Genomic DNA, 24,999 nt, shown 5'->3' with positions numbered 1-24,999 from the left:
AGTGGGGCCGCTGCTAACGGCAGGGAACGGGCGGCGGCGGCGCGGCCCTGACTGACTGAGCGGCTGAGGGCCCCGGAGCCCCCTAACGGCTGCCAACGGCCGCCCGCTGCCCGGCGCGAGGAGGCCGCCGCCGCACCCCACGCCGCCGCCGCCGCTTGACACGGCCCGAAAGGGAACGGGGGGAAGGGGCGGGGCCTCGCGGCCTGACGCGGCCCTCGGCCAATCAGCGGCCGTGCAGGGAGCGGCCGCCGGCCACTCGCGAGCCTCCCCCGGGCCCAGGCGGGCCGGCGGCGGCGACGTGGTGAAAGCGTGGCGGGCGGGCGCGGCCGCGGATTGGGCGAGGAGGGGCCGGGGGGGGGAAGAGGGAAGGGGGGACGCGCGTGCGCACTGCGGGCGGGCCCAGCGGCCGTTGGGCCTCGCGCGGCGAGCGTTGGCCGCTTCCCGCCTCGGGGCAACGGCCCCGTGCAGACGGGACGGGGGATGCGCCCGCTGCCCGCTGCCCTCAGGCGGCCCCTCAGCCCGGCGGGGACCGCCCGGCTCCTCTTCGCGACCTCCGGGGGAAGGGGCTTCGCTGAGGGGGGGCCGTGAGGGTGTCGCCGCCGGCTTGGGCGTTCGGCTCCGAGAGGAACTCGGGCGGCCAGAGAGCTCACCGCGGTTTCCCGGTGCCTCGTCAAAAGCTCTGAGTCAGGGCGTTTCGAAAAGCAGCCTGTCCTGAGTCGTAATTACACGGAGTTGCTGTTTGTGATGGCTCACTTCGCTGGTCAGCCTTCCAAAGGACATGTACCTGCTGCTAAAGTGTGAGCCCTGACGGGAATTACCTGTCAAATAGCCGTAGGTGTGTATTGTAATGACATAAAAACAAGCATGTCTATATCCGGGCTTACCTGGTGTCACTTTATGCTTTGTGATATTTTATCCTAAAAATATATTATGTGTATCTTAACATGAATGAAAATTTATCCTGAAAATGTGTGTAAATTTTAACGTATAAATTAAAAGTGTTTTTAAAGTTTGAGGAACGTTTGACAGTCTCTGTAATTTGTGTCTGAAAATACTGTTGCTTAGCATTTACCGTCCATAATCCTCGCCTTGTTTGAAAAAACAGGGAAGGCAGGTGTCACCGTCATACTGCAGGAGGGGGTCAGGCACTCTGTGTCTTTCCCTGTGTTTTGTAGTCAGACCTGAATCACCATAGTTAAGTGTTCCAGACTGAGAGATTTGTTACAACCCTCTTCATGTGTCGTGCTGTGCTCTCCCCGTATTTTTCTATTGCCACTGACATTCTGTGCTCTTAGGGGATTTGATCCCACGCAGAGCAGGGCCTGGCAACTAAAAGCTGCAAGCGTGACAGTTCATCCAGTAACCCAGAACGCTGCATGATCAGTGACACTTTCTATTTCACGACAAGCATGATTACCTAAGGGGAGAACAAATTCCGTAGCTGTCCCATTTTCTCTGCTTCTTTACATGCTCCTGGACTCTCACCCTTTTCAGTCAATAGGATGGGGTCACGTGGAAGGGTGACACCGGACAGCTCGGTGCCAGACACCCCTTGTGCTGAGACGCTGCCTTCCCTTGTGTTAGTGCCATGGTACTGCCCGGGAAGCTCACACATGCCTCTGCACTGCGCCACGCCGTGACTTGCAGGCTCAGCCCCGGTAACAAAATGCAACTAAGCAGATGGTTTGTACCCCTCAGCTTTTGTAGCGGATAAGCTAATAATGGCCACAAAGCACAATGCTGGGGCTGATTCTGAGATACGCTTTTTGAATTTCAGCAGCTGGTAAAATATTTTTGTTGCGTTAGTGTGGGTAATCCCTAGTATCAGGCTGGAGAACGTGAACCTGATGCTTTTTTGCTGCTTTGAGCGTCTGCGTCACTTGTCCCTCGCAAACACAATACTGTAAGTCTGGAGTGACCAACTCTGGATTAGAAACTTAATACCTGTCAGGAGCAGAGTACCAAGGAAAAATTCCGCTGTTAAATCTGGAACAGACTCAACGGAAACCATGGAAAATATCAGCAATGATTTAGGCCTCTGAAGGCTTAGATACAGATTTAAAGACGTGTCTCAGTTGGCACTTTAAAGGAAGCATTAGTTATGCAGTTATGCCTGGATTTTCCTCCCACATCTAGCTTTATTTTTATGCAAAATTGTGAAAATGTGCTGATGCACAGAATGTGTAGCTCTCGGTGAATGCACTGCATTAGCTTATATGGTCAAGATCATTGCTGCATAATATGCTAGAGCCATAAAAAAGGGTTGTTACGGCTATTGTTTCATTTTCCTCTCTCAAATCCAGCGATCCTCTATACATGAGCAGAGGGCGTCTGGCTGAAGAACAGCTTGCAGGCACCGGCTGGCAGAAGCAATGTTTGCGATGCGAGGACTCTGTGCAGCGTGCCGCGCGGCAGGGAGAGCAGCATGAGCTCAGCGGGCAGGTTTGTACCGCACGGTGTATCCCTGACCGGAGTGGCCAGCCCTTGGCGAGGCACGGTGCTTTGGGTGCCTCTGCTCAGGTGCAGGTTTACCCAGAGGACTTTGTCTCCTTCCTCCCCCACGTTCGCAGCGTGCAATGCAGCGTGCGCGTCATGGCACACAGAGGTGCCTGAACTGCTCTTGTCTCCCTCCTGGGGCTGCGATGCTGCTCCCTGCGCATCGTGGTGCATTTTGTAAAGCCTGGGGAACAAAGTACTGCTGCATGTAGGGGAGGTGCCACAGTGGTCACTGCTCGTGTGGAGAAACTGCAGAATGGTAAAACAAAGTGGGTTGGAGGTGATGATTGCGAAACCTGGGCAAGAGTTAGGAACTGACTTCCACTTCCAGTCATCCAGTGTTTTGTCTTATCCCATCTTCTTTGTACCGAATTATCTCCATCCTGTGAAATGAAGGTGATAGCCCTGCAAACTGCTTTGACGTTTGCAGATCACAAGCAGAACGCCCGGTAACTCTTAGGCAGGCATTGGCCTAAGGAAATGGGAGAAGCTGCCCTTAGGAAAAGTGCAGCTGCTGTGCGGAGCAGCTTGGAGAAGGAATCTGGCAGAGTCCTTGCCACAGCATGGGCCCTGGTTCTCTTTAGGAGTTTAACCTTCATGTCAGCATTGTGCTGCTCAGTTTGCTGTAATTTAAGACTTTTAGAGCTGGAAGGGAGTTGTGTTATGTCCATTTCTCCACCAGTAGTTGCCATATGAAAGCATTCCGTGGTGACAGTGTTAAATTTTACACAGTGCCAGCTTGAAGCCACCTTAAAATAATCTTTGAAACATAGAATCAATAATAATAATACTTATGCTAAGATGTAAACACAAGGATCATAGGCTAGAGTACCAAATCCTAGCTGGTGCGGTATGTTCCCACTGAGTACAAAGTCTGAAATGAGTGTGGGCTAACCCAAATAGCCCAAATCTCAGAGAAACTGCTGTCTTGTATGACAAGGATGAGGGAACATCATGCTTCACTGACATCAACACATAACTATTCCTAGACACATCCAGTTAACAGCAACCCAAGGATCAGTGCCATCACACCTCTTGTACAACTGTTCTTGGGTATTTTCCATCATCATCGCTGTTCTTGATGGATTCACAAAATGGTAAGTTCTGCAGATAAGGAAGAAAGTGTTATTGCTGCTCTGAGGAGCCTACGGTCTGTAAGAGAAAAAAGGATTTTGCCATTATCTTTCTTTTGGGTTGCTGTTGGTTAATCTATTAATCACATTTTTTTTTTTAAATAAAAATCTTCCAGGTAGTATATGCCAAAAAGGGCTTTCTTTTTTTCAAAAAATTGAGAAATTGTCAAATAACTGCATGAGGAAGGACTTCCCGTGTGTGGGGAAATGCGCAAAGGAAGACATGAAACTTACCTGCTGATTCCTCTTACTCACTGGTGGAACAAGTGTAGTGGATTTGGAGTGTATCTGATGTTATCAGTCATTAAAACTAAACAGCTCTGTTAGGTAATATTTCATTAAAGATCACAATATCTTCAGCCTGTCTCATGTGCTGTATGCCATAATGTTCTCTAACATATCCCATTTCTCAGTAGTCTTTGAGTCCACTTAATAAACATCTTATCCCCCTTTGTAACTGTCCCTATCATCAAATCCTGATCCATGAAACACAGTGGGTGTTAAAAGGATGCGACCTAGGCTGCAAACAGAACTGCTGTCGCTCTCCTTCACCTTCAGCTTTTCCAAAAGTTTAGCCGAGGGTTAAAATGCGTTTACTGAGTGCTGCTGGGGTGCTTGCATTACTGCTTCTGCTGGCTTGTGTATTGCAAAATTAATTGCATCAAGTTGACGTCATTTAAGTTTAACTGCTTTAGCCGTATTTGAATTACGTTTCGCACTAATGCTGGTCTTGTGACACAGCAGAGCACTTGCCATTTGTGCCGTTTGCACAGTGGAGGAGTAGTTCAGTCAATGTATTTGTAACACAAAAAGAAGTTCACTTGCTGGAAAGTGGAGGTCCTATGCTATTAATGTAGCTCCCCTCAGCTATTGTGAAAAATACTGAAAGAAAAAAAAAAAAAAAAGACAAAAAAGCTGATATTCTTTATTTTTATTATAATTTTAACAACATGAGTAAATTGAAATCTTTAAGCAAAGCAGTTACATGAAGAGGGTCTAATGAAGTTGTTCAAGCTACAACCTACTTCGACTGTTGAATCAAACTGAGTAAAGCAGGCTGCTTTGATGGGTTTTCAGCTTCCACGAACATACTTAGCAGTGACATCTTTTGCTTTGAATGGCAATGGTCTTCTGTGGGCTGGGAATTTCATAATCAGCTGAAAGTTAAAAATAAAATTGATCACTACTACAAATAGGAAAACTGCTGAACCAAGTACTATCTTCAGTTCTACTGGTGAGACCTCATCAGCTTCACAGGACCTGACTGTGCAGCAGAAAGCGCATCTGGTATACTTGGTCTTTGTTTTTTGAAATTTCTGTGTGAGTACAAACTTTCACCCTGACCTAAGCAGAGAACAAGTCAAGATCTGTGGATCAGATTTCCAAAAGTTCCATAACTAACAGTGATTGAGGATCTTAAAAAGACAACAACCAAGCAACCCAACCATGTCAACTGAGTTTAGAGGTTATTCCCAGAGGACAAATGCTGAGTGTGAGTTATGTTTCTTCACAAAAAGCACAGTCGGTGTGCCAAGTTCTGTTCTTAGACTTCAGGGGCAACTTGTGTGCTGAGAAAGGGAGCTTCCCCAGGATGACAGCTGTAATATTTTGACTGGACAGCGGGAGAGGGAGGGAAGGCATAACATAGCCAAGGCAAGAAACAAGGGGCTGGGTGGTGTGCAGCCCCCAGATGCTGCAGTAGTTTTAAAATCTCAGATCCCAAGTCTTCAGGGAAGTGAGGCTGACAGACCCACTGCTGTACTCCCAAACCTCACCCTTTTGGGGCAGTGCAGGAAAGCAGCCCTCTACAATACATCAGGAGTCTCAGCACAGATTTGGCATGTTCCTCCCCCTTGGCATCTTCTCCAAACTTAACGAGCTAGCACCCAGCCTTAAGAAACACGAGAACCACCCTGGCCACAACTCCTTCCCATGGCACACTTGTTTTCGATGACAGGTACCTGCTTTGCTCTCCATCCAGAAGGCAGTGATATGCAGCAATGTCTTTCTCCAGCTGTTGCTTGTTGGTCAGCAGATTTTCACGATCCCGCTGCTGCTGCTCAGTTTCTGCTTTGATTTCTGCCATCTCTGCCTCCAGCTTGGAAATGACAGAGCCTAGGTTCTGCAGTTCGATGTCATGCCAGTGCTTGGCATCATATAAGGAGTTCTCCAGACCCCTCTTCTGTAAGGCCAGGACAGCAGACATTAAAACAGTCAGTTTTCATATGCTTCAGAGTAATATTTATCCAGGCTTGGCCAATATCTTCATTGACTATGCTTTAATATGAGAACTCCTTTCTCTAGACACTTTGAAAAATGTTTATTATCATTGCAAGGGTTGAACCAGTTTGGTTCCAGGCTCCTAGCAGGGTGGTTGATGCCCCGCGCCTGTCAGTGTCCAAGAGGCATTTGGACAATGCCCCCAGTGATGTGCCCGGAAGAAGTCAGGCAGTTGGACTTGATGATCTTTTTAAGTCCCTTCCAACTCAACTACTCTATTCTGTGCTGTAGAATACAACCCACACAGCAATCTCAGTGAAATTTATTAATAAAGCGAGTATGAAGACATTGAAGATAATTGAAATTTGGGGCTCAGTTTTCAAACAAGGTACGTTTAATTTACCACGTCAATCAGGGAGAGCTCAGAAATGTCTGGCATCTCTGGAAACAATATCCACTGGAAAAAAATACAATTTTTTTCTCAACTCTGCACCCCAAGATAGGTATGCTCTCTTCAGAAGGCACGATGAATTCACACAGAAGATACCCATTCAAAACCAATGTTACTTACCAAGGTTCTCAAGGATTCAGTTTCGGCCTGCAAGCTCTGTATTTTGCAGGCAGTTTCGTGGAACTCGGTTCTGAGGCCCTCCACCAGTTCTTCCTCCTGGCTTCGCACTGCAGCTGTCGCTTCAGCCTGTTGCTGGTACAAGGTTATGGCTGTCATCACAGCGCACTCAAATTATGCTTTAGTTTCCTTACATACCAAAATGACGGTTAATATTTTCACAGTTTGTGGCAATTCTGATTTTGAGTTTGATTCCTATATATTAAATTCTTTGGTTGAATGGTTTGGATACTTACTAGGGCCAAACTTACCTGTTCTTCTATGCACATACTGCAAAATGGCTTACACATGTAAATGCACATATTTTATCTAAGTCAATAAAAGCTATTCAGCATTTCTACTAGTATGTTTAAAATGACCTACAAAAAGAAAACAATGCTGTAATTTTGCTTTTCTTTCTAGCTATACTGTAACATATTTTAAAAGTTCAGTGTTTTCATTTAGCCCATTTGATTTCAAGTATTCACACCATGCTTTTTCACATGGGATTCTATGAATCAGAGAACAAGTCATATCACATAAGACAGAAAAAATGATTTCTGCTAATTGAATTAAGATATCCTATGCAATTTCATTCTCTTCTTTGCTTATGATTTTTTATATATGTTCAATTCAGGCTCCTTGAAAATAGCCAAAGGAAAATTTACTTTAGTAAAAATAAAATTCCTGTACCTTTAAGGGGGGCTGAGATCAATGTTTTCAGGCTAGGGCTCTGGGCTCTAGCTAATACGATTCTTCAGTCAAATCCTGTATTTCTTCTCCTGGTTGACCCTGAAGTTAGGCTATGTAAAATACTTCCATTCCACCCTGAACATTCATCTTGGTCCTGTCCTGCTTTTCTGATCATGCATTCTTTTATTTTAAAGGTAAGATCCAATAATTGTGTTGAAATTGTAGTCTGCATATTATGATGATACTAGGGCTGTAAATACTTAGGGCAGGAAGGATGACTCTTCATCTATATTTACAGCCTACACGTTACACAAAGCCTTGCATTGCTCTTTCACATTTACCTTACGGTGACTCAAATGCTACCTATCAATCCCCCTTCCCCTCACCACACGTTATGCTGGGGCTCCTTCAGGAGGTACCCTAAGCTCTTACAGCTTCCTAATGCTCCTGATGTCAGTGGCACACCAGGCAGACGGAATAGATGGCAGTGGCCCATCAGACCCTAAATACCGAGGATGGCACAGCAAGGGAGTGTGCACTGGATGAGCTGTGAAGATTTTGGTGCACACGAGGTTTCCCCGTCCTCCTTCCAGGATTACCAATTGCATCACCTCAAAGAGTCCACGAGGAGGGTGCAGCTGGGCATGAAATTTGGCCTCGGATTTGGGGTTCCTTCTGCAGAGAAGTGCAGACATAATGTTAGGGCCCTCTTCACTGGGCAGCTGGTGCTCTCTGGGGGCCCAGCTCTTCCTCTTCCCAAGACACTCCACAGGGAAATGCTGTACTGAATCGTAGTACACACAAACAGCTGGATTAAGAGAGGCAGAGGATGAAATCACTCAAATTCTTTAGCTTTTTAGTGCCTGAATTTCTAAGAATATGTGGATTTCAAGCATACCTGTGCAGTTCTGAGCCAGGCATCGTACAAGAGCGCAGAATCTCTGGTTAATCTCTCTTTAATGAAATCAAGACAATTAAAGGATGATTAAGGATAGAATGCTAACATCTGATCAGCTTGGTATCTGCATAGGGGAATGGGCTTTGTTAATCTCTTAACTGCTCTGGGAATGTGTTAGCAAATCGGTGGAGGAGGGAGAAACAATTGATATAATCCACAAGATTTTCAAAACCTTTTATGAGGTCTAACGTAGGGAGTGAGAAAGGAAGCTGTGTAATTGTGTGCTCAGGGCAGAGCATTGCCATGGATCAACAGCTGGTCAAGAGACTGGACATGAAGAGGAGGGTTAAGGCCTAGCTTCTTTACAACAGAAGTTTAACAGCGTGGTGCCTCAAGGTTTACTGCCCTGGGGATGAATCATGAACTAGAAAGATTTATGGGTGACAGAAAACAAGACAGATTAGTGACGTGTGGAATCAAACAACATGAATGAACAGCAACTCATCACTAAGTGGACTTCTATGTAGTTTAATGCAAAGTAAAGCCTGTTTCAGGAAAAAAAATAGCTTGCATGCTGTACAAGGGTTTAAATCACTGCGTCAATTCAAGGAAAAAAAAATGTATTACAGACAAATACATGCAGATCTGAAAACAGTGGACTGGAGTTTTAAGGCTACTTATTTACCTAAGAAATCCCATGTAAAACCTCATTAGGTATGAATATAAATTGCTGTGTTTGGTGCCCATGAAAAATCTACCCACGACTGCAAGTCTAGCCAGAAGGAAAAGCAAATGAGACAAGGATTTGGTCAGAAAATAATGAAAATTCTGCTCTGACATCTAAGCCAGTGCTAGGACATCACTTGAAATACCTTGGTCTCAACTGGTCACAACAGTGCCAAAGACTGCATACAGAGAAAGGAAATTAAAATATTAGGAACCACGGAAAACTCACAAAGAGAGACTGAAGGAAGAGCAATGAAGAGCAAAGGAGAGGAGAGAACCGATCTCCCTCCTGTGATGAGGAGGGAGCAAGGACAAATTTGTCACCATGTGGATGACTAAATGGTGCGACTCAGCAACACAGGATGGCAGAAGGCCACACACACAGCTGGAAAATGGGCTGGAAATAATTAGCATAACACTTGTGATCTGTATAAATAGTAATGATCGGTATAGATCTGTATGAGGTACAGACCTATGAGTGGTACAAAACTGCATCATCTAGGTTTCATTTGGGGATCAAAAAAAAAACAAACAACAACAACAACCAAACCACCAACCAACAAACAAAACCAACCAACCCTAGGATGTCATGCCAGGACCTGCTCAGAACCAGAACTGATCTTCCCAGAAATGTGTGATATACTGGTTCTTCCTCCCATTAAAGCAAAAACAAAAACAAAAAACAAGTGTAACTCAAACTAATCCCTAACTAATAAAAGCTGCAAGGTGGCCAAGTAGGGACTGGCTAGGTTATGTCTGCCTACTGGAGTTTCTCTGCCACATTGGGTGTTAGCCACAGTCGAAAACACAACAGTGGGATCAAATGGTCAGGATAAGCTGGTAGTTTTCTCTCCTGCTCACACGATGTCTGTGAGAAGTTGAAAGAGCAGATATTGGATGTATGAAAGAAATAAGAAGAACAAAGTTGTGAAGCGAGTGTTTGCACAGGAGGAGGAATAACTAGGACAGGAAAATGTCCCCACTTTGACTGTTAGCGCTGTTGACACGGGATTTTTCTTCTTTATTTTGAAAGGAAACAGCCACCCAGAGATTGCATATATATTTGCAAACATATTTCTTGCTTTTCTTCTTGCTGTTTGGCTTTACTACTCCCTACCCCTCCCATAGTAACTCTGTACCACAGGGCAGATGGGGCTGTGTCGACGCTAAATATTTCTGTAGCACAGCTGATTTAGTGTGCCATGCTCTGCCACGATAGCTGACTCAGAATGAGATGGCTACTAAAACACAGGATCATGAACTTAATGCTTCAGCTCTGCAAAAATACGTCAACCAGCCTGGAGAATGAGTGATCCTTGATGACCAAAGAAAAGCTGCATTAGAGGGTTGTTTCAAACTCAGCATCAGGAAAGGAGACAATTTTCAAGGGGAATGTCTGTTATCATCACTTTTCATTTCCAGATTAATATCCCGTTTTCCCACTGCTGCCAAAGGAAACAATTTCAAGGAGAAACCCACAAGCAAGGCATAGCTATATAATTAGTGTAGAGCAATGTATTTTGCCCTTTTGATTTATGGGCCCCTGTAACTTCTCCAGTGGAGGAACGGCCCCAGTAAGTAGGGTAACAGCTGTGGCTCATCCTGCACGGGAGGTATCAGCTGATTAAGTTAATTTTTTGTGGACAACATTTCAGAGCCCTTAGAAGTCTCCCACAGATACCTGTGATATCAGAGGGGCCATTTCCTCTGCTACTTAACTCTATGAATCCCAAGAAAATCACTTATATTTACGAGAGTATTTTTCAATGGACTTGGACCAAAATCCTTTAGATTTTGACAACATTTTTTTTTGTTAAGCCAAAGACGGTTCTCCAAGTTACTGCAGAGTATTAGGCAGATTTTGTGCTTGCTTCAAATCCCTCAATGCTGGAGTAAGTTGTGGAGGCTGGAGCCCACGCTTACCTTGGTACGGAGCAGGGCACCCGTCTCAGCACGATTCTTTTCGATGTCTCTCTCCCAGTGGATTCTGATTTTTTCCAGTATGTTGTCCAGGCCACTTCCCAGGGGAACATCAAGTTCTTCCAGCTGAGATCCAGCAAGCTGTTTGTACAATACCTTCACGTCCTTGAACAAAAGTAATGGGCATTAAGAAAAGGGGAAATGGACAACTGAATGGCAGCTTCAGAGAGGCTTTTTAGTGCACTGGAGGGTTTCTTGTGTGGATACAGATTTGTCATGCCTGTGTATGGGGAGTCTTGCAGTGGGTGTCACAACACTGGGCACAGGACATGGTTTCCCCCTTGGTGGAAGGAGGCTGGAGCCCTGCGGCAGGATGCTGCCTACAGCAGCTGCCCCACAGCAGCCTGCTTCTCCAGCAGTCACAGCCTGACACATGCACACTGCACACCTGGACCCAAAGGCACCACATGCACAAATACTGCTAGCAAAGGTGCAGCATGGACCCCTGGTCAAGGAACTGTAGGAGCTCACAGCAAGTCAAACCCTGGTCCCTGCCTGTCTGCTGCAGTAACGTAGACATGCACCTACTGGGCAAGTGTATGTGAACAGGAACCTGGAGGAATGGAAACCTCAAAATGTGCTGTTCAAAGTCATCACTCAGAGCATGCAAAAGATTCAAAAGGACTTGATGTGGATTTCCTAGTGGTGACACTGGAGGCAAGAAAGGTTTGAATTAGTTCAGGAAAGTCCTTGGGACTTTATTGTGCCAGAGATCAGATGGAGCAATTGCAATAGCTGCTTCCAGCCTCCGGTCTGTGACTTCTGTTGAACAGCCTACTCTGGTGTCACTGCCACAGGAAAAGCAGGTCTATGCTGGGCTGGCCCCACGAGCGCCCAGATGAGGAGCATCCTTCCACCCTGCACAGGCTCTGCACTGGCTAAATGTGGCACGAGAAGAGTGGTGGGAAGCTGTAATTCTATTTATGCCACATGTACAGGCAGAGGACAGCAGCAATGCCAACTCTGCCAGTTTCACAGGAAACATTGCACACATGGAGGTTTAAAAGGGACCATGCATATTTCGCTCAATTTTATGTGTTTTCCCTCATGTCTAGAATGACTTCCATCTTCCTCCGGGCTTGCACTGGTGCTGAAGCCACTGGTTACATGAAAGCAGGGAGCAGATGAAGCTTTATCTTGGCAGCCCAAGTCTCTACATGCCTGCCAATGTTGCTCAGATGTTGCATTTGGAAAAATCATCTATAAGAAATGTAAGAGAGAGCTCCTCAATTCCATGAAACATCCTGGTTCAACCTCTCCTTTAGAGGCATCAGTAAATAAACAGCAGCTGCGTAAATGCGGTCCCATCAGTGAAGATCTGGGTCAGATCCTGAAACCCTCGCTGAAGGGAATAAACCACCTTCATGCAAATGGTGCCGGTGGATGTAATGAGTAATGTATTGCAAAACTGGCTTATCAGGTGGTCCTCTTCCAGCTGCCTGTTCCTGCGGCTTGCTTCAGTGGTGCGTTGCTCAGGGGAGGCTCAGTTTCAGGAACCAAGCAGCTTGGTCAGCCGAACCCAGTTAATGCTCAGTGTTAGTGTGGCCAGAGCTGGTTCCCTGCACAGGCGTTTTCTCTCTGCAGCTCTGTGGCTGTAAATGAGACCTCTAACTGTTGGGATTTCAACACACAGACTGTCCAACCCCATGAATAACTCGTGGTGTCCAGCAAGATATGAAGTGACATCTTTTCCATGTCATATTTATCAGACGAGAAAGAGTTAAAACTTACATGTACATAATTTGCCTTAAAGGTTAGCACTTTAAATTAACAGAGAGGAGAGGAGAAATAGGAAGTTTCTCCCCATCCAGACATGGCAGGTTCAGCTTTTCAATGCTTGCTCTGCCAGATGCACTACACCAACCGCACGAAGCAGGCACACATCAGCTCTGCAGTGTCCCAGGCCTGGACTTACTTCTTCATGATTCTTTGACAGCAAAGTCAGCTCTTCTTTCATGCTTTCTATCTGACTCTCCAGATCCATTTTAGTTAAATTAGCATCATCAATCACTTTATAAAGGGAATTAATTTCATCTTCCACTGCCTTTCTGAATGGCTGCTCATTTTCATACCTACAGAGAGATAAAAGCAGATAAGCATGGCTCAGCAAGAAAAACTTGCATTTTTTCTAAATTACACCATTTTGCTAATTAGCTCTCATGTCCCAGACAGAGGCACAGAAACACATGAGATGTACTCTGCCCTCACCTTGTCTCAATGTACTTCAATTCCACTGCCTCAAGTACCTAGTCATTAACTCAGAGCCTAATAAAACTGGCCAGGCTGTCAGCCTGTGGTGTGGCAGTATCAGACTGATAGCACTGCTGAATAAACACGGAGAGGCACGTGGTCTCCTGCCAGGTCTGGTATTTATGTACCAGATGAAGATGTGTGGATTTTTCCCTTCCTCAGACTTCAGTGTGAATTCTTCAGCTGCTGCTGATTCCTGCTCCCTCCCTGCTGTGCTTTCAAACCATCAGGATATACTGCATAATAATGGTATGGACATTTCTAATTTCATCACTATTGCACAGCACAAACACGAACTGGCATCAGGTGGCAGCTGCTCATGGAGCCAAGACCTTGCTCAGGAAGCAGGTGGTTTGTCCCTTGAAACTGTGGCTGGCTCCTCTTAGATGGGAGCCAGCTTTGTGAAACAATTCCTGCACTCTGTCCTTTGCTAGCCACCTTTGTTGCTGGGAATTCAGCAGCAAGGGAATGGGGAAGCTGACCCCAGCGAGCACCAGGAGCTTTTACTATGTAATGGATTCATTTAACATTGTTGTGTACACTGTTTGTACAAGTCCGTGGACATTTTTAGATTTTTTTTTTATAACACTTAAAATACAAGTGTGGCTTATGGGATGGAAAGCAACAAAATGAGTTGCTCAGAGTTGTACCTTTCTGGAATAAAAGGCAAGCCTAAGACCATGATTAACACATGCTTTGGTGTAATTAAGTAAAATAATACCAGAGAGGGGAACACAAGTTTAATGGATGACAAAAAACATAGGAAATAAAAATCAATTTGTTCAAAATACTGTTTGTGTATCAGATATTGCATAAAACTATTGGTAAATGATTGAGACAACTGTAAGTACAAGATAGAAGAGTCAGACCTTGTGAATAAAGCTTAAAGAACTTCATGTACTCATGTACATAAATATTATACTTTGCAAACAGAAAGACTTTAAAAGTAGCTTATCAATATTTAGGATCTTTTGCTATTCGTTTCTCTCAGGAAATAAAAGGAAAATCAGTGTAGCCCATTTCTCTTTTCTTATCTTATTCTTATCAGTGAGGTTTGCAGTGGTGCAGTGTCTGCTTTTCAGGTACTGCAGCAGAACAGCTACCAGTTCTGAAATCACTTCTGCAGCACTGAAAATTGAAACTAAAAATCACATGAATGTTTGCCTTTACAAAATATCAACCCAAATTTGAATGAATACTGACCTCCCAGTAAGAAATCGATGTCCATCTATCAGACTAATATTACATATTAATAAATTATTAAATATTACTCTTAAAAATGTGTTCCAAAGCAATGGTAGCTTGGCAGTTACTTTGCGATGTTACAGCAACCCTCACTCAGTATTCCCAATGAACCCAGTGTTCACTAAGCATCCCTCCCCTATCGGGTTAGCAGTTGCCAAGGCAAAGTTTCAGAGAAACTGGGCAGCCAGGTGCCACCACAGGACTACCTGTCTTTAAAGTCTTCAGCACAGGCTTGAATGTTCTCGGTGTGCAGCATGAGACGGGCGTTTTCAAGGACTGCTTCACCCACCTGCAAGGGAGAGACAACAGAGCTCAAGCAATTAGGACTCGGCACAGGCACTGCCTGCATGGTCCATCTATCTTCAGCAGATGAATAGCTCTGATTCTGAAAATAATCCTTTAGCCTAAGGCCGTTCACGTGACTCATTCCAGGTAATTTAATCACTGAATTTTGTACATATCAATTCACAAATTGTCTGCAAATAGGCAGCAATTTTTCATCACACTGTTCATTGCTCCTAAGCATTCATCTTCTTGTGGAAACACATTTATCCCGATTGTCAGCTGGTCACAAGGGGTAAAATTCATTACTGCATACAAGGTATGCTCAGCATTTAAGTCCCACTTATAGTTTCTAGGTATGGTTTAAGCAACACTTATGCAGTTCCTATTCTACTTCCCATATCAGCAGTCCTCCTCAGGGTCATCCTCTTCCATAAGCCAAGGGATATTTGGTGCCTCGGGTGAGCGGTCCTCAGCTCCCAGAGCGCTGTTTTTGTTCTCTGATGGGATCGCGTAAGCTCTTGCAATAGATAAGAGACCTGGGAAGCAGGCATTCTTCAAAGATTATTACACTGAATGTGAAATGCTTTGGAGAGATTGCACAAATAAGACTGTGATATCATTGCTACAATTCTTTGGTGTATCTTTAATCCCCAGGAGGCACTTGAGGGGGAATCAAACCTGAAAGGCTTGTGACACTGCAGCCTATTGAGATTATATAAAATGATTAAAAAGGTAAAAAAGACCACAGCCTGCCCTGGAGGCAGATATGCACTGTGCTGTGGAGGTGAACAAAGAAACACCCAATTTGGTACCAGAGTTAGAGCAAATACCTGGATGGGGGCTCCCTGGGCCCGGACACCCCAAGGTCCCTGCTGTGCTCTGGAGGAGCTGAACCCAACCCGAAGGTGGAGGTGCCGAGGTGGTGCCTGGGACTGAGCTCTCAGGGCTGGGCATACACCTGGGTTGCAAGCTGGAGCTGGGGCCCATCTGGAAATGCCCCCTGTACAAATTCGGCACACCAGGATGTGCAGACACCACGTCTGCACCTCAAGTCCTCATCAACAAGAGAGGTGTCCATCTGACAAGGGTGGTAGTGGGAGGACCAAGGGTGGGCTGCGTGCAAGAGGCTGCATGGTGTTAGAGGAGCCTGTGGGACCGTGACAGGCTGTGTAAACAAACACCTCGTCTGCCTTTTCTAGGAGATCCCCATGGAGATTTGTGGTGGAAACCAAACCACCACATGAATAGGAGCAGCTTTCTACGTGGGCCAGGAGGCTTCTCGATGTAGAAATCTTTCTTTGGATAATTAACTCTGCTACTAAATGGGATTGCAAATCCCCTGGAGCACTGCGCTCTCCCGAGGTGAAAGAGGCCGTGCAGTGTGGAGGCACCAAGGCCGCGTCCAGACAAGTCATCTCCAGTACCGCAATGGGGATCGCTGCCTGAGTGTGGGCCGCCTGCCTGCTCTTTGGCCTGCTGCTCGGTGCAGGGGTGGAGGGGGAAACGCAAGGCTGAAGCATTTGTGTGTGGAAATTAACATCGATCCTCACAAAAAAATGGCTCGCTGCCCTAAATATCCTACAAACTCATGGACTAGAAGAGAGCTGGAGGAAAAACCTATTCCCCACATCCAGAAGTTCATAAAGGATCATGAATTTAATAGCACTCCACATTGCTTAAATCTGGGGAGGAACTAGAAGAAAAGAAATGATTTGCTTATTTTATACCCACTGTTAGAAATAACAGGAAAAGGCGGCCATGGCTGGTGGCCTGTGGTTGGAGGCCGGCTCCTACCAGCTGCAGCTTAGCCTGGCTTCCAGGAGGAAACAGCTCACCCATTGCATGGGCTGCCAATTTTTCCTTCATAACTTAGGGATTTATTGGCCAATTCCAACTGATTTGACAGAGGGTCAGGCCATCTCAAAGACTGCCAGTTCCAATATGTGTCATGAAAATAGCATCTAGACAGAGGAGAGGAACCCTGTGAATGCCACCAATGGCCCCCAGAAGGCCTCAGTTTGGGTGTGAGAAACCTTCAGAGTGCAGAGCACATGCAGGAGTCAGGGATATTACGAAAACCACAGGTGTGGGCAAAGAATTGGTGCCTTGTGGCATACCAGCCAGGCCCATACACGGGCACACAAGGCCTTTCTGTGCCCTCTTGCACGCAGAGCAGCACTCAACACCTTATCTCCTTCTCCCTGCTTTGTTGCAGACCCCCTTGAAATGCTCCCTTCTGGGGCATTTCAGGGCTGCCATGCCCACTCGGATCCCCTTGTAGGATCTGACTTTCTCCTGGAAGATGGAGAAATGACCTCGAGTTATCACATGGCAGCAGCATGGGGGCAGAGGCAGTTCTTTGACCCATACAATGAATCATTTTTTTTCCTTCAATTTTAGAAAATTTAATCGGGATTTTTTAAATTATTTTTTTCCTTAGTTTCTACAGAAATTATTGTATTTTGTCTTCCTGCGGCCACTCATACATGTATGGATCTTCACAAAAGCTTTTATTTTTTCCCTGGCTCAACTCAGGGAAAACGCAGCCTCGCAGTTTGCCCTGACCTGCCAAAACAGGTCCGTTTACCTCCAGCAGTGAGCCCACGCGGCTGCAATACCTGGTCAAACGTCTGAGGAAAATGAAAGCCTTTGAGGAAATTGGGAACATCGCCTCAGCAAAAACGCCAGTAAATTCTGTGAGCTATACAGTGCAGTTCAGAGAGAGGCTGATCGCTAGGTTGAGAAGTTGAGTTCAGTGCAAAATGGCTTTTGCTCTGCAATGGAAGTGGGAGCAGGGAAGAGCTAGTTGTTTTCCTCTGACTGCTTCTGCCTTTATGTGGAGGCAAGCTGTTTCTTAAAAGTGCTTTTTAGTAGTAAGCTTGTGGTTTTATTGAAGCATTTGGGGTAACTGGTCGTGACCCTCTCCAGCAGGCAACAAGCAGCCCTCCTGATGAACCTGCAGCCAGTGCCAGATGTTCTGTGGCCAAGTCTGGGGCTTTCAAGGACTGGACACAAACCTGAGTTGTGCCACAGAAGTAACAAAGGTATAAAAAGACTAATATCTAGAAGGCTTCAGAAGATGGCAGGCACAGTTGAAACTAGCAGAAATGAGCTGTGTACAATTTAAATACAGCAATGAACCTGGAGGATTATTACACCATACTTTCTATCTAGAAATCAGGTTTCCTGGGAAATTCTCTCTAATTTGCATGAGCTGCGAAAGCCCTGTTGCAGGCTTAAATAGAAGAGACGTAAGACTCCCATCTAGCGGCTCCTTTGTTTGATTTAATTCTCCTAATAACCAACAGCTGGATCCAAAGGCACAGCGTTAGTGAGGCCGATTTGTAGCCACTTTGCTGACACATGTAGTAAAACACACGACGCAGCAGTTCAGAAAACAGCCTTATTTGTGCTCAGGGGATGTGCGAGGGCAGGCAGCCTCACTGGGTATTGCCTGCTCTGTCTGCAACTCCGAGAGCAGCGCCGTGCTGCCTCGTGGTGCTGTGGGGAGGCTTCACTCACGGATGCTCATGGGGCGTTTTGAACTGCCAAGACAGCAAGTATTACAAAAGTGCTAATCCTCTTCCTAATAATAGCTCCTTTAAGCCACACGTTGCCTTGCTACACTCGGATCTGTGATGCGCACACCTTCGGAACGTGGTGTGTTTTATTTATTATTTTTTTTCCAGCTCAAATTAACACTGAATATTTGTGATATAAAACAACTAGAAGGCCTCAGCACTTTTCTTTGACTTCATCGTACCTTCATGGACATGAAAACACGACTTCAACTTTGAGCAAAAAAATCTTATTTGCTAAGAAACTTCAGGTTGCATCAGTGCACTGACCCATTTGGTGGGTTAGGTATGGCAACAAGGAAAACCAGGCGCTTCAAGGGAGTTTGCAGACTCCATCCTTGCTAAAGGGGGATGTGATATAGACACTTATTGGGTGAACTTAGCCCTGGTTTATCAAAACTTTTGATTTTTAGCAGACATCTGACCAAATTTAGAATTGCACGATTTACTATGCCTTCCAATTTTTTAGCTGTGCTTAATTGATAGCTTTGTACAGTTTTGCTGTTTGTACAAATGCCTGATCCCTTTCTGGATGCTTCTGAGTTCATGGCCTCAGGTGTATCCTGGGATAATGAGTCTCATGGCTTAATGATTCATGTAATGGAAAATCATTTGGGCTTTTAATTTTACAAATGATGCCTTCATGGAAAAAGAACAGAAGATCCTGGTCTAGTCTTTCCTTCCGCATGCTGGAATAAATGGTTTATATCAGACCATTATCTCCAACACATCTTCATTTACAACTAAACCAGACTAAAGGCAAGTGACCCCCACACTGCTGCTCGGATGCCAAGCAGTAAACTCATAATGCTTTTGGTCATCCTTTCCCTGGTGGATCTATTCTCAGAGCCCAAAGGATAAAAACATGAAGGTAGCAAGAGTGGCATTTGTTGCATCACCTTGGGAGAAGTAGTACCTGGATGGAGACTGGGAAGATTGATGTGTCCTCTGCTGATTCCTGCTGTCCACAGGAAACTGGGATTCCATTTATATGTCTAATAGTTTATAAGCAGCTGGGATTGCATCAGAAAGATGCCTGGCTCTCCAAGAAATATTGCAGACAATGGAAGTGCACTGTGTTGCATTGCAGTGCATTGCACACGATGCTGGTGCGGTTTCAGGGCAGGAGAGCCTCCTGCACGGGGGCTCTGCTGCTCCCACAGCAAATACATTACTGGGAGCACGCCCAAACGTGGTGGTTGTTCGGGCTGTCAGCCCTGTGTTTTCTCCACACCTAGTACTGACACCAAGTAAATGCCAATAGGAGGGCTAGGAGAAAATAAAAGCATCCCTGTGGAAAACTCTAGCGATCTTCCATGTTTTCCCAGCTATGCAGGGGAGTCACAGGAGTGATGAAACTGGCCCAAGGTGTTTGTTCCTTCTACTTTTGTCTGCGGTACGTCTGTCTCTGTGTCTCCCACACATCCATAGCTGAATGGCCATGGAGGCTGAGCTAACTCCTCTGCTCTGCTCTGCTCTTGCCTCTTTTCCCAGGTGCTGCACTGCTCCCCAGGAAGGATTATCATTACAAACAGCCTTTTTTTGTTTTGTTTTGTTTGTTTGTTTGTTTGTTTTTGTTTTGTTTTGTTTTGTTGAAGAGGCATGTTGGACTAGACAATCTCTAGTAAATCTTTTTTGCGTTTCCCATAGGAAGACTGGTGTGAAAACTAGAGGAAAGGAGTGTGACCAGGACAAAAAGAGATTCATTTATATTTCTGTCACATGAGTTGCTCTCAGCAAGGATTTCTCATTTCACCTTCTTCCTGCAAAAAATCCTCCTCCTTCATGCCCATCCCAGCTAGCGTGCGTACACCTGCTCTGCTAAAAGCCAGCTGCCCAGACTAAAGGTCAGTGCTGCAGCCTGGATGGTGGCCTCCCCTCTCAGCTCTCTGTCAGCGACCCCTCTCCAAAACAGCTCTGACAGGGGGCTTTTCCCCAGGGACCCTCCGCTCCTGCTCTCTGATCCACTTGGTGCCACTTGAAGCGTTGTGGCCAGATCCAGGCTCTGCTGTCGCTGCAGTAGCTGCAGGATTTGTCCCCCAGAGGGCTCCCACTTCCCTGCGTGGGTCCGTGCAGCAGGAGATGCACTGCAGCTCCATCTCTCTCAAACACTTATTTAGAGAGGTTTCTTGGTCTGTGCCTTTGCATAGAAACATTTATTTTATTTTATTTTTTTCCAGGGGCTGTTGTGCTAAACCCGTGGGCTGCTGTTTCTTTCTTTCTGTACTATCTTTTATTGTCTCGGTATAAAGATTTCTCTTCCTCAGTATCTGCAAAAGCCAATGCTGGAAACAGGGATGAAGTCGTGACACTTGGTGGTTGACTTTGGTGCTCCCAGTATTTAATCAGACCTCAGCATGAGCTGCTTGTAAGCAAGGGAGGTAGTGGAAAGTTGCCAGGATGACGATAACAGAGAAGGGTTCAAAGGAAAACAGTTTGAATGAAAAATTACTGAACCGGTAGGTTCTTAGCCAATTGCCCCTGGAGGCTTCACAGGAGAGGTTTCACAGGGACACTCCTCTGAGGAGTGGGGGGCTGCTGGCTGGGACGCTTTAACCCCCCTCAGGCCGAAGCCCCCGCCAGCATCAGCCAGGCAGCTTCAGGGCTGTTACTTTTTGCAAGCACCCCCGATTCGGAGCACCCTTTGCCTTCAGGAGCCAGTCCCTGCAGCAAGTTTATAGGATTAGAGGCAGCAATGTCATTTATCAATATAGTAAGAGAGCAACTTTACAAGTCGGTGCTAAACTGGGCGTTTCTGCTGGCGTGAGCTCTGCACAGCAGTTCATCCCACCGCGCGTGGGGCTCAGGCAATTTGCGGCACGCTAGGTGCACGCTGCCCTAAAACTGCAGCCCCCTAAGAACGCGCCCTCTCCCTGAAGCCAGGCGTAACGCTGTGGTCAGCCCATGGCACAACACACAACTGTCCCAGGGAACTTAAAGCTGACGTTCAGGCCTCCTGAGGACACTCCGATGGCACTTCTTGCAGGACAGCAGCACGCACAGCCTTGCTGCTTTCAGCTCCTTCATCCTCCCAGCAAAAGGAACCGGGGGATGCGGTCCTTCTGGGCTTGCTGCATGTCCCCAGCGACGATGCAGACACCATTTGGCACCCCCACGGTGAATGCTTTCCTTTAGAGCCCCCCCAGGAACGCACAGCCTGCGCTGCACGGAGAGCGGGGAGCAAGGGGCGCTGGGGCGGCCACAACTGGAAGGGAAGGAGGCGCTCATTTGTAGCCACGTAATTAGTATTTTTAAATAAATAGAGCTTTTGAAAATGTGATTAAGCAAACGAGGGAATAATGTAAAAATCTGAATTGCTAATTAAAAAAAAACACCATGCTTGTAATGATATCGTGTTGATGGATAAACTAATTCAGTCCTAGCAGTTTTCTTTTAATAATTTTGATGCTTGGCGTAATAACCTCAGCTAAGGAAAAAAAAAATAAAAAATCACCCATTTTAATCAGAGCAGACTACAGCACCTTGGGGTGCATTTCAATCGCCCCCATGCACAGGATGCCTCAGGCAATTCTCCTGCTTAATAGGCATTTTCCACGCCACACTGTGAAATGATAACGCTAATTATCATGAAGACAGATTTAAAACCCTCCTTCTGGGGCGCCGCGTGCCGAGATCAGCCTGGCTTCTCATCAGCACCCACCCTTGCCGCTCAGGGCCCCCCGTGCCCCCGCCGCCGCCCGCGCTCACCTGGTGGTAGATGGCCTCCCAGCTCTCCCGCAGCGCGCCCCAGCTGCCCACGCTGGAGGATTTCTTGTCCAGGTAGACTCGGATGTGCTCCTCCAGCTCCTGGTTGACCTGCTCGAGGGCTCGCACCTTCTCGATGTACTCCACCAGGCAGCCGTTCAGGCTCTCGTAGGAGAGCCCCCTGCCCTTCTCCAGCCCCGCGGCCAGGGGCACGGCGGAGCAGGAGCTGCGCAAGCCCTGGAGGAAGACGCTGCTGATGCCCAGGGCTCGGCGGGACACACGGGTGCCCAAGCTGCTCACTCCTCCGGTGGGCACGGAGCCCACATAGACGCCGGGGGGTCTCGACAGGCCCCCCACGCTCACACGGCGCCCGGGCCCCGCCGCGCTCTCTGTCGTGGAGGCAGGGGGCTGCTGCCCCAAGAAGGACGACCGGCGCCTCGGCAAGGGCATGCTGCCGCTGCGGCCCGCTCAGCCCCGCCACTAGCCCCACACTGGCGGGAGGGATATGCGGAGCCCAGCAGGTTGGGGCTCGGACGGGGCTTTCGGCTTTGTGCGATGGCTTTCTGGAAGGCGGGCTTTGTGCCGCGCTCATCGCATTGTCCGGCCGGCCGCTGGGTCAGCAATCCATTTCAGGGGAAATCTCCCTGCTGCTGCTGCTGCAAATGCGGCAGATGAACAGCACAATGGTGTTTACGGGCACTGAGGGGCAGGAATTCATGACAACGGACGTGTGAGAATGCCAGTGGTGGTGTCTGCGCTGACGCCCCGATGATTTCCTGCCCTTAACATCCAGCCGTACGGTGCACACTAGCCGCTCACACCCATGCTCACAGAGCCTCCTGCAGCAAGGCATTACTCAAAACGAGCTAAAACCAACTTCTGAGGAGACAGCAGTGCCGTGGCCAACCCCAGCTGGCCTTTCGCTGCTGCAGGGCCTCGAATCTTCCCTTGTCCTCTCGGCAGCTTCTGGATTTCTCCATGCTTCGGCTTCCCCCAGGGCACGCTTGGCCCAGGGACAAGCACCCTCACGTTTCTGCTCATTTTAAGGCTGAGCACAGCGAGACTGCTGAAGGTTAGCACTGCACGTTCACACAAAGCCTGGGAACGCCGCATCTGATGGCTTTGCGTGTTGTTTTGGTTAGTTTCTGGATATTCTGGCTTGAGATTTCCAAGCAAACTGTGCTGGCTAAATGCGAGGAATACTCCAGTACGTTTGTGAATTTCAGTGTATTTGCTCCGTGTGAAATGCAAAACAAATCTGCCTCACAAAAGCAATACAGTGTGCAGAAAACAAATGCAAAAATGCCGATGTTTTTGCAAAGAATGGGGTTTGGTTCTCTGCCACCCTGTTCTTCCTTTACACCTCCCTGCCAAAACACGCAGGAGCTGAAGATGAAGGCCCTCGTATGATTGCTTTCACTCTTGGCAAGAAGCTGAGGAAGCTTTTACTGTCGTCCACCAGCAGTTTCCAGGAGGCCATTTAGTATTGGATCACGAGGATCACAGAGAGCAGGCTGCGTAGCAGCTATCCCACGTATTCCCAAAGTGCCCATCTGTGTCCGTGTATAGCCCCGTCTGACTGCCTACCCCAGCCACCTCTGAGGGAAGCAGTGAATTACTCTCTGAAAATCCAACATCTAGAAGAGCCACTATCGTGCTTCAATTTTCTCATTTTGGGCAGCCTGTGGCCCACGTTCACATCTGCGCGTCAGCACAGAAATGCATGTGTGGGATGAGGAGAAAGGAGGGGAGAAGATGCTTCTGTGGCTCCCCGATCCCAGGGGAGCTGTGTCTTGGTGCGATTCCAGCACCAGTTAGCAAAGTTGTCAGCTTGCTCTGGGTAACCACAGCCACCGGGACCCTGCTGGCAGGTGGGAACAGCTGGGCCAGATGTGCCACCGCTCTAATTCCCTTCCCTGTTGCCAGACGGGGCTCACCTCAATGCTCTGCTAACCCCGTCTTGCCCAAGCATCCCTTTTATGCAAGCCACCGCTAACCTGAGTGGTTGGTGGTGCAAAGCAGTCAGCCGGAGCACTCCCCGCTGTCTCATAGCCCTGATGAAGTCAGCAGCGACGGCAGAAAATGCAATGACTGATGGCCAGAGGTGGGAAGCACAAGGCTGAGACCTCCAAGGACAGAGGCCATTTCACTTGCTGAACAATACAAGAGAGGCAATCTGAGGAGGAAAGCTGAAAATTGGTCCCGCGGTAACAGTTCTGGGTTGCTCGAAGAGAGAACATCGATTTAGCAATCATTCCATGTTCCGTGTTGCTCCCTGCTTGTAACAGCCTGTTTTTAAGCCATCATTTAAACTTCATTCACCCCTCCAATTTCCGCACTACTATTACAGCATGCAATCTAGAGCTTAGCTGGGTAGGACTGAAACACTTTCCTCTGAAACACTGTGTTTGCATCTCTGAGGGACGAAGGGAATCTCAGAGAGGAGAGGGGGTAAGGAACTGTGATTCAGTGGTGCTGGCAGCATCGAAGATGAATAAAACAGCACGGAAATGGACATGGGGTCAAAGCCACCACATTCAGGTGTCAAGATTTCTGATCAATTTAAAGGAGATTTCTGTTCCTGTGAAGGGGACACTGCATGTGCCTTCTTCACTCCAAAGCCACTGCAGGATGCCGTACCAAAACCTTGTGGCCTTCACCCAAACTGACCGATATTCTTCCAGACCAAGTAGGTTTAGCAACGGATTGTAAATGACAGGGAAATGACAGGAAATGACAGGAAAAAAAATGACAGGGAAAAAAAATAGTCCATCTGACAGGTGTTTTGCTTAGAAATACCTTTATTTTATAAAGCCACAGTTTGTTCTGTAAAGTTTTACCACACTTATAAAAAAGGGGTTGACAATTTGAGGGAAAAAAAGAAAAGCTGAAAACATTTCTTGTAATTCAGGGTTACACAAAGGTTATATTTATAATATATATATTTATTTATAATTTGGAGACAGTAGAGATGAAACTGCAACACGAGGGCAGCTGCGGGGTCATATTTCAGAGACTTGCTCATGTCCTACAAATAGCGTTTCCTGACAGAAGGGGTTCACCAGGACCATCCCGCTGTCGCGGTAGTCGCCGTTGGCGGGGGAGCGCGGCTCGGAGAGGTGGTCCTAGGAGAAAGGCAGAGCAGCAGCGTGAGTGCTCCATATCCCCTCACCCTCCCGACAG

At 47.0% G+C, this 24,999-nt stretch overlaps 2 protein-coding genes and 1 long non-coding RNA gene across 8 annotated transcripts in view; 1 reads left to right on the top strand and 2 right to left on the bottom strand.

Annotated features, from left to right (window-relative positions):
* Positions 1 to 2,452: 2,452 nt before the first annotated feature.
* Positions 2,453 to 5,052, top strand: LOC118161584. The gene is made up of 2 exons (XR_004748088.1): positions 2,453 to 2,664; positions 2,900 to 5,052. It is a non-coding gene; the product is annotated as an uncharacterized LOC118161584 (long non-coding RNA).
* On the bottom strand, positions 4,546 to 22,525 carry BFSP2 (beaded filament structural protein 2). Its single transcript, XM_035317067.1, has 7 exons — positions 21,820 to 22,525; positions 14,455 to 14,537; positions 12,669 to 12,825; positions 10,697 to 10,858; positions 6,421 to 6,552; positions 5,591 to 5,811; positions 4,546 to 4,786 (listed from the first exon to the last, which is right to left on the bottom strand). The coding sequence occupies exons 1-7, from the start codon at positions 22,264 to 22,266 to the stop codon at positions 4,783 to 4,785; spliced, it is 1,206 nt and encodes a 401-aa protein (XP_035172958.1). The 5' UTR covers positions 22,267 to 22,525; the 3' UTR covers positions 4,546 to 4,782.
* Positions 22,526 to 24,599: 2,074 nt separating this feature from the next.
* TMEM108 (transmembrane protein 108) overlaps positions 24,600 to 24,999 on the bottom strand; it is a 155,976-nt gene continuing 155,576 nt past the window's right edge. For 4 of the 6 annotated variants that reach the window (XM_035317061.1, XM_035317059.1, XM_035317058.1 and 1 more), the window contains one exon: positions 24,600 to 24,941. In XM_035317061.1, coding sequence (XP_035172952.1) covers positions 24,819 to 24,941 — 123 coding nt within the window. In that variant the 3' untranslated portion in view covers positions 24,600 to 24,818. The remainder of the gene's footprint in view (positions 24,942 to 24,999) is intronic. The other 2 variants (XM_035317056.1, XM_035317057.1) reach the window with 1 other exon arrangement.

Source organism: Oxyura jamaicensis, chromosome 2, assembly GCF_011077185.1.
Source record: "Oxyura jamaicensis isolate SHBP4307 breed ruddy duck chromosome 2, BPBGC_Ojam_1.0, whole genome shotgun sequence".
NCBI classification, from domain to species: domain Eukaryota; kingdom Metazoa; phylum Chordata; class Aves; order Anseriformes; family Anatidae; genus Oxyura; species Oxyura jamaicensis.
Note: the sequence above shows the minus strand (reverse complement) of the source record. Positions and strands in the feature narration are given on the sequence as shown.